At 37.6% G+C, this 12,167-nt stretch overlaps 1 protein-coding gene across 1 annotated transcript in view; it reads left to right on the top strand.

Moving 5' to 3' along the window:
• LOC102270916 (uncharacterized) overlaps positions 1 to 11,283 on the top strand; it is a 302,710-nt gene extending 291,427 nt beyond the window's left edge. Inside the window, exons 19-20 of the mRNA XM_070361434.1 lie at positions 6,154 to 6,299; positions 11,123 to 11,283. Coding sequence (XP_070217535.1) covers positions 6,154 to 6,299; positions 11,123 to 11,283 — 307 coding nt within the window. The remainder of the gene's footprint in view (positions 1 to 6,153; positions 6,300 to 11,122) is intronic.
• The last annotated feature ends 884 nt before the right edge of the window (positions 11,284 to 12,167 follow it).

Below are 12,167 nucleotides of genomic sequence, written 5' to 3'. Positions count from 1 at the left end.
TTAAGCTTTAATATTCCTGGAAGTGGTACACAAATCTCAAAGACTGGTACTTGAGTTAATTAGTTTTTGGGGTGCTGATGTCTTCTTAATCATTGTCTTAATAGTCCCAAATAGCCTTATAAGTTTAGCTGCTGTCATTTATTACTTAGTAAAATTAATTTGGATTGAAATAATTTAAAGACGGATTTTGATGAGAGTATTATGAGCATATTCATTGTCTAGGGAATATGTATAAGATAATCAAAGATTTTCCACTTCTGAATCAATCTTCTTTACAATTTTCCTTATTAAAGCAAACTAGTATTTGCCATGTGGAGGGAAAAGTTCTGAATACTATCTAATTAATATATAACTAAATAATTTCATCTCTCTTAAATTGTTAGTCTGGTCTCACTGTAGCCAGATAATTTTTGACTATATATATATAGTCATATATATGACTCCTTTGTCCATGGAATTCTATAGGCAAGAATACTGGAGTGGGTTGCCATTTCCTTCTCCAGGGGATCTTCCTGACCCAGGGATTGAACCTGGGTCTCCTGCATTGGCAGGCAGATGCTTTATCATCTGTTGCTGTTGCCCTAATGGCTTCCTATTGTTTTTGCATATATAAGGTCTCTTGACCGGGGCCATGCCTTCCCCACATATATGCCCTTAATGCTCTGTGTCTCCCCGTTGCTCTGTCATGAGGGCTCCTTTTCATCCATCCCTTTCTAGGAATCTTCCCTATGCCCTCTCTTCCTAGTTGTAGGTTCTTGGCATTTGATAGCTGCCGCTGCTGCTGTTAAGTCGCTTCAGTCGTATCCGACTCTGTGCGACCCCATAGACAGCAGCCCGCCAAGCTCCTCTGTCCCTGGGATTCTCCAGGCAAGAACACTGGAGTGGGTTGCCATTTCCTTCTCCCGGCTTTTGATAGGGATATGTGGATATTTGCTGACCGATTAAATGCATGATCAAGGAATGAATGAGGAAGATGATTGTCCACTTACAGACATGAACCTACATACACGTTGAAAAATATTCACTTAACAACTCAAAACCCATGGTAGGACAGCCTCTGGAAATGCGGATTTGCGGGGAGGGAGTCAGTCAGTCTTGACTATTTTCAATTGTGTGCACATTTTTCTTTTCTGAACTTCTTTTTCCTTTTAATAAAATTACTTTATCTTCTTTGTTTTATTTTTCTTCTTTATCCTTTCCTTGTATTTCCCCTTTCTCTATTTAGTGCAATTTCGTACCAAAGCCATCTGGATTTTAATTACTATTAACAGGATGGTGAGCTTCCCTGGTAGCTCGGTGGTAAAGAATCCGCCTGCAATTTGGGAGACCCGGGTTCAGTCCCTAGGTCAGGAAGATCCTATGGAGAAAGAAATGCCACCTACTCCAGTACTTTTGCCTGGGGAATCCCATGGGCAGAGGAGCCTGGCAGGCTACAGTCCATGGGGTCGCAAAAAGTTGGACGCAACTTGCTGGCTAATCAGCAAAAACAGCAAACAGAATGGTGACTACTGAGGGGTTTCCGGAAAGACAATAAAAACTTTCTCCATACATATCAACGCTTCAGTGCCACTTGTTGTTCAGTTGCTAGGTTGTGTCTGACTTTGTGACCCCGTGGACTGCAGCACACCAGTCTCCTCTGCCCACTATATCCTGGAGTTTGCTCAGATTCCTGTGCTTTGACTCAGTGATGCTATCTAACCTCCTCATCAGTGTCATACACCTCATCTAAAGTGTTCAACAATTCTGCTAAAGAATATGTGGATTTTAGAAAAAAAAATTTAAATATTTAAAAAATGAATGAATGAATTTTGGCAAGCACGTGCTTGTCACTCTATAAGAAGCTTGACTGTTTACATGATGTCTGTACGGATCTGAACCCGCCACAGTCTAAAGTACTTATGCCAGTAGATAAGGTACTTTTCCAACTTATATCACAAGCACGTTGACTACCACATGTATAGATCCATGCTGCTAAACTCCTTTGTAAGTTCTGGAGTTAGAAATAAGCAATCGTATTTGATTCTTCTTCATTTTTATACATGTTTTTTGAATTAGAGTTATTTAAAGTTATAGATTCCATCCTTTTCATGACCCTTAAAATACTATGTTAACTAAATGTTCACACGTGTCCTTTTTAGCTTTAAAAGAAATGTCACATGCTAGGTTTCTATGAATGACCCACATTCGGATGTGAACTGAACATAATAGCTTCTGCCACTCACCAACAGTGAATTGCTGCAAAGGTAGGACACAGGGCAGAGGACTTCGTAAATTACTTTGTCTCATTGTCCATCACCAGAACCTCTGGCATAATATGTGACCTGCTTCTATAAACAATAATGCCTAAGGCTTTATGAACAGGTAGAATGTAGTTTCTACTTTAATTACCTTTTGAAGAAATAATTTTAAAATGTAAAATTTTTAGGCATACTGAACAGTTATATTGCTAAAAAAATTAAAAATTTCAACCATCATCATGTAATGATGTATATTTCAATCAGATCAGATCAGATTAGTCGCTCAGTCGTGTCCGACTCTGCGACCCCATGAATCGCAGCACGCCAGGCCTCCCTGTCCTTCACCAACTCCCGGAGTTCACTCAGGCTCACGTCCATCGAGTTGATGATGCCATCCAGCCATCTCATCCTCTGTCTTCCCCTTCTCCTCCTGCCCCCAATCCCTCCCAGCATCAGAGTCTTTTCCAATGAGTCAACTCTTCGCATGAGGTGGCCAAAGTACTGGAGTTTCAGCTTCAGCATCAGTCCTTCCAAAGAAATCCCAGGGCTGATCTCCTTCAGAATGGACTGGTTGGATCTCCTTGCAGTCCAAGGGACTCTCAATATTATAAATTTTTATGATATTAAAAACAAACCCCCAAAAAATCAAACCCAGGTCTCCTGCATTGCAGGCAGATTCTTTACCATCTGAGCCACCAGGGAAGTCCATAGAGCTGAGAAATATGCTTTTCAAAACTAATAAAGGTTGGTAAGTTGATTCATTATTAACTCATAGTGAAGTTTTCACTGGGAAATGACACTCAAAGTGGCAAAAAAATTTTTTTAATTAAATGTGATTAAACCAGGGGCTTCCCTGGTGGCTCATATTGTAAAGAACCCACCTGCAATGCAAGAGACCTGGGTTTGATATTTGGGTCAGGAAGATCCCCTGGAGAAGAAAATGGCAACCCACTCCAGTATTCTCATCTGGAGAATTCCATGGACAGAGGAGCCTGGCGGCCTTCAGTACATGGGGTCACAAAGAGTTGGATACGATTGAGCGACTAACACACAAACTTCACATAGTTTCCACGTGGAAGCCGAGGTTCCAGTATTTTGGTCACCTGCCACAAACAGCTGACTCATAGGAAAAGTCCCTGATGCTGGGAAAGATTGAGGGCAGAAAGAGAAGAGGGCATCAGAGGACGAGATGGCTGGGTGGTATCACCGTTGCAATGACATGGACCTTGGCAAACTTCGGGAGGTGGTAAAGGAACGGGAAGGCCTGGTGTGCTGCGGTCCATGGGGTTGCAAAGAGTCAGACGTGACTGGGCGACTGAACAACATCAACAACAGCTTTCCATATTCCAGTGCGTCATCCTGTTCTCTGTTAAAGCATTTGTATACCATCCTGTAGATCCTGGCTTGGATGTTTTTTATAATCATTCTTTCACACAGAATGAAGGAGATATAAAAAGGAGACAGTCATTTCCTGGGCAAAAGGAACAGAAGCCAGCAGGAATAGGACTGTGATTCCTAATTAATTCAAAGTTAATTGCATTGTTGATAATCCTGCACTTAAAATCTTCATATAGAAAATGTTTATAGCAGCAAATTGACAGTAATTTAACTGCATTAAATCTTACCACCATTAAAAGAAAAAGATGAATGTTACATTAAACAAGCTTAAGAGAATGGTAAAGACTAGTTCTTGTTTAACAAGACAACTAGCAAATCATTCAAATGGCCGACCTAGAATCTCCAAGCATGGGAAGAACAGCAGTTGCGTTTCAAGATGGCACCAAGCCATATGGACCATCAGAGATGCCAGGGGGGAGTTTTGCTTTTACAGTCATTTCTCAGTATCCATGGAGGACTGGTTCCAGAACACCTGTGGATAAGATGTTCAAGTCCCAGACTTCCCTGTTCATCTAGTGGTTAAGACTCTATGCTTCCAGTTCAGAGAGCATGGGTTTGATCCCTGTTTGAGGAGCTAAGATACCACATGCCACTATATGGCCAAAGTTAAAAAAAAACCCAAAAAATCCCCAAACAAAACAAACAAAAAAAGATGCTCAAGCCCTATAGTCAGCCCTCCATATCCTGGGATTCCACCTCCCAGGGTTCAACGAACTACAGAATACAGAGTGTGTATTGCCTTTGTGATACATCACAGGCTGAAGTCATGGATGCAAAAAGATCGGAAGGATGACTGAAAACGCATTGAAAAAGATCCCTGTGTAAGCAGATCTGAACAATTCAAACCCATGTTGCTCAAGGGTCAAATGTGCTTGGAATTATCTCTAGATTATTTATAATACCTAATACTATGTAAATGCTACAAAAGTCGTTACTTGTGTACTACAAATTCAAGTTTTGCTTTTGGGAATTTTCTGGAATTTTTTTCAAATTTTTTCCAATCCCTGATTTGTTGAATATGTAGATGTAGAGTCTGCAGATACAGAAGGCTGACTGTATTTCCACTCTGTGATGAATGAAAAATAGTTGGGGAGGTGGGAAAACACAGGTATCATATTTGACAGGAAGAGTCAAAACATCTATTATGCTATTTGGAAACAATCAAGATAGATGCAGTTATTTTTACTGAGGAGTCAGATGATGGAATATAATGAACTCTGGAGTTAGTGCTGAATTTAATTTCTGTCTCTGCTACTTAAAAACAGACTAACTTTTTTGATTTTAATATGTTAATATGTAAATAACAGGATTAAAGTAAGGCTAAATAACACAATGTATGTATTATAACCATTATAATAGGAAAGCAATATGTTTAAATTTTATTATCAAGTGCATTTAGAGCACAAGATAATTTTCTAACCATTGAAAGAAAATATTTAAAATTCTCCAGTTTGTGTAGAAACAATTTCCATGTGATCCTTAACTAGCTTGATAGTCCAATTTATATCTTGGCATCTTGTATAAACTTACTTCTCTTATGGGTAGTTTATTAACAATGGGGTTCTTGATCTGGCCTACAGAATGTTAGTGGTACAGTTTTGTCCTTAAACTGGTTCCATGAAGCATGGTGTACCAAGTGTCTGCTAAGTCACAGGTTAAATATGATATTTCCCCCAAATTTTTGCCACACTATGTGACATGCAAGATCTTAGCTCCCCGACCAGGGATTGAACTCATACCCCCTGTAGTGGAAGCAAAGCGTCCTAACAACTGGACTGCCAGGGAATTCCTAAATTTTACTTATACTTTTACAAAAACAAACATTATATTAAAACAAATATGTTGGTAAATTAGGGATAGAATACACATTTTCTCTTCTCTGAACTTAGAAGTAATTTGTGGAAAACTTTTATAAGTATTGGCTTAATTAATGTTTATAATTCAGCTAAATGTTACCAATGAAATATTAATGCGGTCACTTTATCAACATCACAAGAGAAATGTGCTTTTCTAAATGAATACTTGGAGTTGGTTTTTAAAATGGGAACGGATTAAATGAGTAGTTCAACAGGTTAGACGTTTCACCAGATTTGTCCATTTATGGATTCATACCGTAAAGCAAAATCTCTGTGCTAACTGAGCTGGTGACATGGCTCTAAAACCAACTTACTGAGGAAAGGTAAGTCCCAGCTTAAATTTCCTTTGGCAAATCCCTCAGATTTGAACTAATTTAGGCACTCATATACAAATTAGTGACTAAATATTTCTCATTTTTCAACAGTCTATAACTTAGACATTGTAAACTTCTAGAGACAACTATAAAACCCCAAATTGTTGTGGGATTATGATATTTAGCAGAGAAAATTATTAAATCACAAACAAATAATTTCTGAAAAAGAAGGGGGACTAGTGAATTAAATACATACAAATTTATAAAAGAAAAAAATTATTTAACATTTTTTGGGAAAAAGCAAACAATTATTTGGGGAAAAAAACAGATAAATGATTTTTTTTTTAGATTGCACAATGATTCTTGGATATTAGACACATTTCAGCGCATCCACAGTGAAGAAAGCAAGTTTTTTATACCATATGATTTGGAGATTTCCAATCAGGAGCTAAGCTATATCATAAAAAGATCTGAGCAGTGGAGAGGACTCAATGGTGAGAGAAGGAAGGTGAGTTGGCTTGAAGTAGATTTGCATTTTCATTGCACAAAAGACACTCATTCTCTTAGCATACCAGCAAGTTGTTAAATTTTCTGTCATTGTTCTCGAAACCATTGACTATTGTATATGATTGCCACCACTGTACAAATCCTGCCACTCCATTGTATATTGATGATTTTTTTTAATTAGTTGAATTGAGGAGAGACAACCATGTGGTCCATATTGTCCAGCACTCTAATTTTCTTATAAGAATATTTGTTCACAACTGCTGTTTATATATTGGGCAAAATGACACAAGGATTGTGAAGAATAAAAAAGAATGAGTTTCCACACATGACATGATCATCAGCTTTCACGTGACTTTGAGTGAACAGGAGGAGGGGAATAGTATTTCTGCCTTTTTGCTGTGATGCCTTTGTTAGCCAGTTCCCTAGATTAACTTCCTTCTTTTAGTACTAATCTCCTTGCGTTTTCACTGGCTCCACCAGCCTCTTCTGGTTAATGTCAGTGTCTCCTAGGGCTCTGTACTGGTGTATTTTCCAGTGAATCAGTTCTCCACATCAGGTGGTCGAAGTATTGGAGCTTCAGCTTCAGCATCAGCCCTTCCAATGAACATCCAGGACTGATTTCCTTTAGGGTAGACTGTTGGATCTCCTTGCAGTCCAAGTGACTCTCAAGAATCTTCTCCAGCACCACAGTTCAAAAGCATCAATTCTTCTGTGCTCAGCCTTCTCTATAGTCCAACTCTCATATCCATACATGACTACTAGAAAAATAATAGCTTTGACTAGACAGACCTTTGTTGCCAAAGTAATGTCTCTGCTTTTTAATATGTTGTCTAGGGTGGTCATAGTTTTTCTTCTGAGGAGCAAGTGTCTTTTAATTTCATGGCTGTAGTCACCATCTGCAGTGATTTTGGATCCCCCCAAAATAAAGTCTGTCACTGTTTTCATTGTTTTCCCATCTATTTTCCATGACATAATGGGACTGCTTATTTAACAATTATACGCAGAGTACATCATGCGAAATGCCAGGCTGGATAAAGCACAAGCTGGAATTAAGATTGATGGAAGAAATATCAATAACCTCAGATACAGAGATGATATCACCTTTATGGCAGATAGTGAAGAAGAACTAAAAACCTCTTGATGATGAAAGAGGAGAGTGAAAAAGCTGGCTTAAAACTCAACATTCAAAAAACTAAGATCATAGCATCTGGTCCCATCACTTCATGGCGAATGGATGGGGAAACAATGGAAACAGTGATAGACTTTATTTTCTTGGGCTCCAGAGTCACTGCAGATGGTGATTGCAGCCATGATATTAAAAGATGCCTTGCCCCTTGGAAGAAAAGCTATGAGCAACCTAGACTGCATATTAAAAAGCAGAGACGATACTTTTCCAACAAAGGTCCAGCTAGTCAAAGCTATGGTTTTTCCAGTGGTCATGTATAGATGTGAGAGTTGGACTATAAAGCTGAGCGCTGAAGAATTGATGCTTTTGAACTGTGGTGTTGGAGAAGACTCCTGAGAGTCCCTTGGACTGCAAGGAGATCCAACCAATCCATCCTAAAGGAAATCAGTCCTGGATATTCATTGGAAGGACTGATGCTGAAGCTGAAGTCCAATACTCTGGCCACCTGATGTGAGGAGCTGACTCATTAGAAAAGACCCTGATGCTGGGAAAGATTGAAGGCAGGAGGAGAAGCAGGCAACAGAGGATAAGATGGTTGGATGGCATCACCAACATGATGAACATGAGTTTGAGGAAGCTCTGGGAGTTGGTGATGGATGGGGAAGCCTGGCCTGCTGCAGTCCATGAAGTTGCAAAGAGTCGGGCCTGACTGAGCAACTGAACTGATGATGGGACCGGATGCCATGATCTTAATTTTTTGAGTGTTGAGTTTTAAGGCCACTTTTTTACTTTCCTCTTTCCCTTTCATCAAGAGGTTCTTTGGTTCATCTTCGCTTTCTGCCATAAAGATGGTGTCATCTGCATGTCTGAGGTTACTGATATTTCTCCCAGCAATCTTGATTCTAGCCTGTGCTTCATCCAGCCTGGCATACAACTACTCAAGTACCACTTGGCAAAGTAATTATTCTCTTGGACTCAGTTTAAGTGTTTTCTTTGTGGAGCCTGCCAGGGGGGACCAACTCCTTTTTGCTAAAATTACCTGTTTTACTTGATCCTTCCAGCATCTAAGAATTAACTTTCCATGTGTCCCTCTTTCTCTTTAGACTAAAATCTTCTTGTGTAGTAAAGTGATATTTTCTTCAACTTTCTCTCCTCAATCTCTAACAGGTTCTGCAGAATATAGTACATTTTTATTGTCTATTTGTTCAATACATAAAAGAAAGTGTGCATGAACCACTGAATTATTAAACATATTTAAGTTAAGTCATTCGCTCAGTCGTGTTCGACTCCTTGTGACCCCATGGACTGTAGTCCACCAGGCTCCTCCATCCATGGGATTCTCCAGGCAAGAATACTGGAGTGGATTGCCATTTCCTTCTCCAGGGGATCTTCCCGACCCAGGGATCGAACCCAGGTCTCCCGCATTGCAGGCAGACTAAACATATTTAGTCTCCCCATATAATAAATATAAAATTACCCCATTCTGTTCTCTACTTGATAGAAACCTGAACATTTGCTTTTAAAAAAAAATTCCACATGGGTTTACTAATAATATACTCCATATGTCTTGAATTCTGTTAATTTAATAATTAGTTTAACATTACAGCAGACATTTTGAGACCACTGTCATTGACTTTACCATATATTCATTTTTACTTTACCACATATACATTTTGGTTTCTTCTTTAAATCCTTGACTCACAGTGTGCTTTTTAAAAGGCCCAAGTGGCTGAAAAGATCCAAAAAATTAAGTGAAGTGTACTTTCTCTCTAGTATAATTTCAAAGTGTCTGGGGTAGGTAGAGTTCATTTTATTTCATCATTCGGTTTCACAATATGGAAGTTTAGAAATTTGGAAGCCATCTAATGTTGAGGATCAAAACGATTTCAGTTGAACAAGAGATTTCAGAGGAAAACAGAAAGTTATTTTATTACTTATTATTTTTATTTTAGTTAAAAAAGAGAAATAGAATTAAAGAGGGAGAGTTGGGCAAAGATGGGAAGAAGAAAAAGAAGGAAAAGAAGAGGGGAGTGAGGAAGGGAAGGGGAAATAAACAAATGTTTAGGTGCTGGAAGGGAAATTAAAGGATATGGAAAAATTCTTTAATTCTTTAAAATTAATATTTATGCCTTTCTTTGTTAAATGTCTTAGCTGACACATCATGGACAAGAGTAGAACTCAGGAAGAGTGTCACTGGAGGTTTGAGTCCATCATGCTGACTGCACGCACATTCAAATGGACCAGAGAAGAGACAATTTGATTACATGTAACAACAGTAAACACTTTAATCAAAGACATGTGTATCTTAAGTAAACTATTTTGGCTTAGATTCTGTTGGGCCATTAAGAGAAGTTAAGACATCAAGCTAAATTGCCGCTGTCTCTTTCATGACATAGACTCAGCATGCATCAGTGATGAGACTCATAGCGATGTTTATGCAAATCGTTTGAAAATCTGTAGAGCACCTGTTATTTTCTGGGGTTGGGGGCGGGTTACATTTGCTAGGTACACAGAAACATTGACAAAGTTGAATAGACAGACATATATATTTTATTTATCTCATCTCTTCCTGACCTGGTATTTGTGCCATGAAGCCTTTCTCATCATTATGACTAATTTTTGTGTGTTATTGTTCTTAACCTGCGATATGTTTGCTTGCTTAGTTTATTTCAATGGAGAAGCAAGGTAGCTGTTGAATAATTGATATACTAATTTCAAGATGTTATACCAGTTTAATTGAGAGCAATCATCTATAGTCTAAAATGCTAAATTAAGAGTGGAATGGACATTTTAATATAAAAGTGTTTCATGTAAGTAGTCTAGAATTCTTGTGCTTTAAAAATTTGATCTAGAGTCTTTGCCATCATGTTAGCTATTAAGCACGTGCTTCTCATTTTTATGCTCTGGATTAAAAATTGCCACATAAACGGACACTTTATAATATGGTTAATTTCCTTTTATTAAATTGATAAATGCAAAAGCAGAGACCACATTTAAAGTATGATGAGAATTTAGGATTATTGCACTTTATAATTTTTATGTTGTTCATACATATAATTTGTCAATTGTGCAAAGACAGCCAGATGATAATTTCAAAGTATTTTAGCCATTTTTTTTTTGAGAAGGAAAAGGTCACTTTCAGTAGTCAGAAAAGACATCATTCTATTAAACTAATTTGCCTACATGCAAATTTTGTCATTTTTACCTCATTAACTATTTATCATGGAGTAAAAAAAATATATATATATTCATGAAGGGGCAGCTCCCAGCCTGGTGGAGCTGGAACTAATATTTTGCAACTCTAATGATTTTTTGCATCCTTAATTAGATAGCATAAGGTTGATATGATTAGGTCAGGATGTAGTGTTTTTCATTAAAATACATTTTAGAAGCTGTATTCATAATCTGCCCTTGCAATTAAATAATGAGCCTATGAATTTAATATTATCGACCCAATTATTATCCCATGCAAACGTATACCTTTAATAAATTTGTGCCGTAGGACCTTCATTAGCAACAGAAGAAATGATATTTCTAGGTACATAGACTGAATGGCTATGGTTCAACTTATATAATAGTTTTAACCATATTGAGAAGCAAAACTTCCATACTTAGGAATTTAATTCCAAAGTGTGCCGTACTATTTGTTGAAGACTAATTTACATTGTAATTATTTTATTAAAGAAACTACCACTTTAAAGGGGGCTGTTGAAGTTCATGACAGTAGCAGGATGCCAGGCAGAGATGGAGAGTTAGGTCGGTTGTGCATCGTGGAGACGATGGAGTGTATGTACACAGAGAGATGGACCCGATCAAACAGAGAGATGGGAAAGCATGACAGCTGAAGTGTCTGCTTCTTGAGTGCTGCATTATCTGGGAACTAATTATATGCAATTAATGAAGATGAATATTCTTGTTGTCTGTTAGAATAGTTTTCATTAATGGTTGCCTATACAATGGAAATGGCTCACCAGGTAAAGAAGCTGCCTGCGGAAAGGCGAGTTGGATCTCTGGGTTGGGAAGATCCCCCGGAAAAGGAAATGGCAATCCACTCCAGTATTTTTGCCTGGAGAATCCTATGATCAGAGGAGCCTGGTGTGCTACAGTCCATAGGGTCGCAAGACCCCGATACGACTAAGGAATTAAGCACACACATACAATGGAAATATGTAAGATACATTGAGAAGAAGCTGCCCACTTCTTATAATGAATGCATACACACAGGGAATCACACACACTTAGAAACACACAGGATAAGAACTGTGTTCCTTATCTTTGTGGAAGGGTTGCTATTTATCCACTACTTTTGTGTAGGGACCACAAATGAGTTGTTTAGTTCATTCTTGATGAAATTCTATTCTGAAGGTCTATACATTTTATAATTTTTAATAAATTTAATAATTTTATGTTATGTTTATTATAAATAATAATACAAACATAAATTATTATAAATTTATTTATCATATTGTTTATAATTAAAAATATTTAATGATTTTAATAAATAAAACTTATGATTTAATTAATTATAACATAAATTTAATATGAATTTAATTATAATTTCTATTTATAATCATAAATAAATTATAATTATTATAGATTCTATACAATTTATAATAAAAGAAGATGATTAAGAGACACTGAACCTACAGTTACTGATGAGCTATGTACACAGGGAGGCGAAACTAAGAATGGTTATCAGTATAGCAAATCGCGAGTACCGTGTCATGCA

This window comes from Bos mutus, chromosome 23 (genome assembly GCF_027580195.1).
Source record: "Bos mutus isolate GX-2022 chromosome 23, NWIPB_WYAK_1.1, whole genome shotgun sequence".
NCBI lineage: Eukaryota > Metazoa > Chordata > Mammalia > Artiodactyla > Bovidae > Bos > Bos mutus.
Note: the sequence above shows the minus strand (reverse complement) of the source record. Positions and strands in the feature narration are given on the sequence as shown.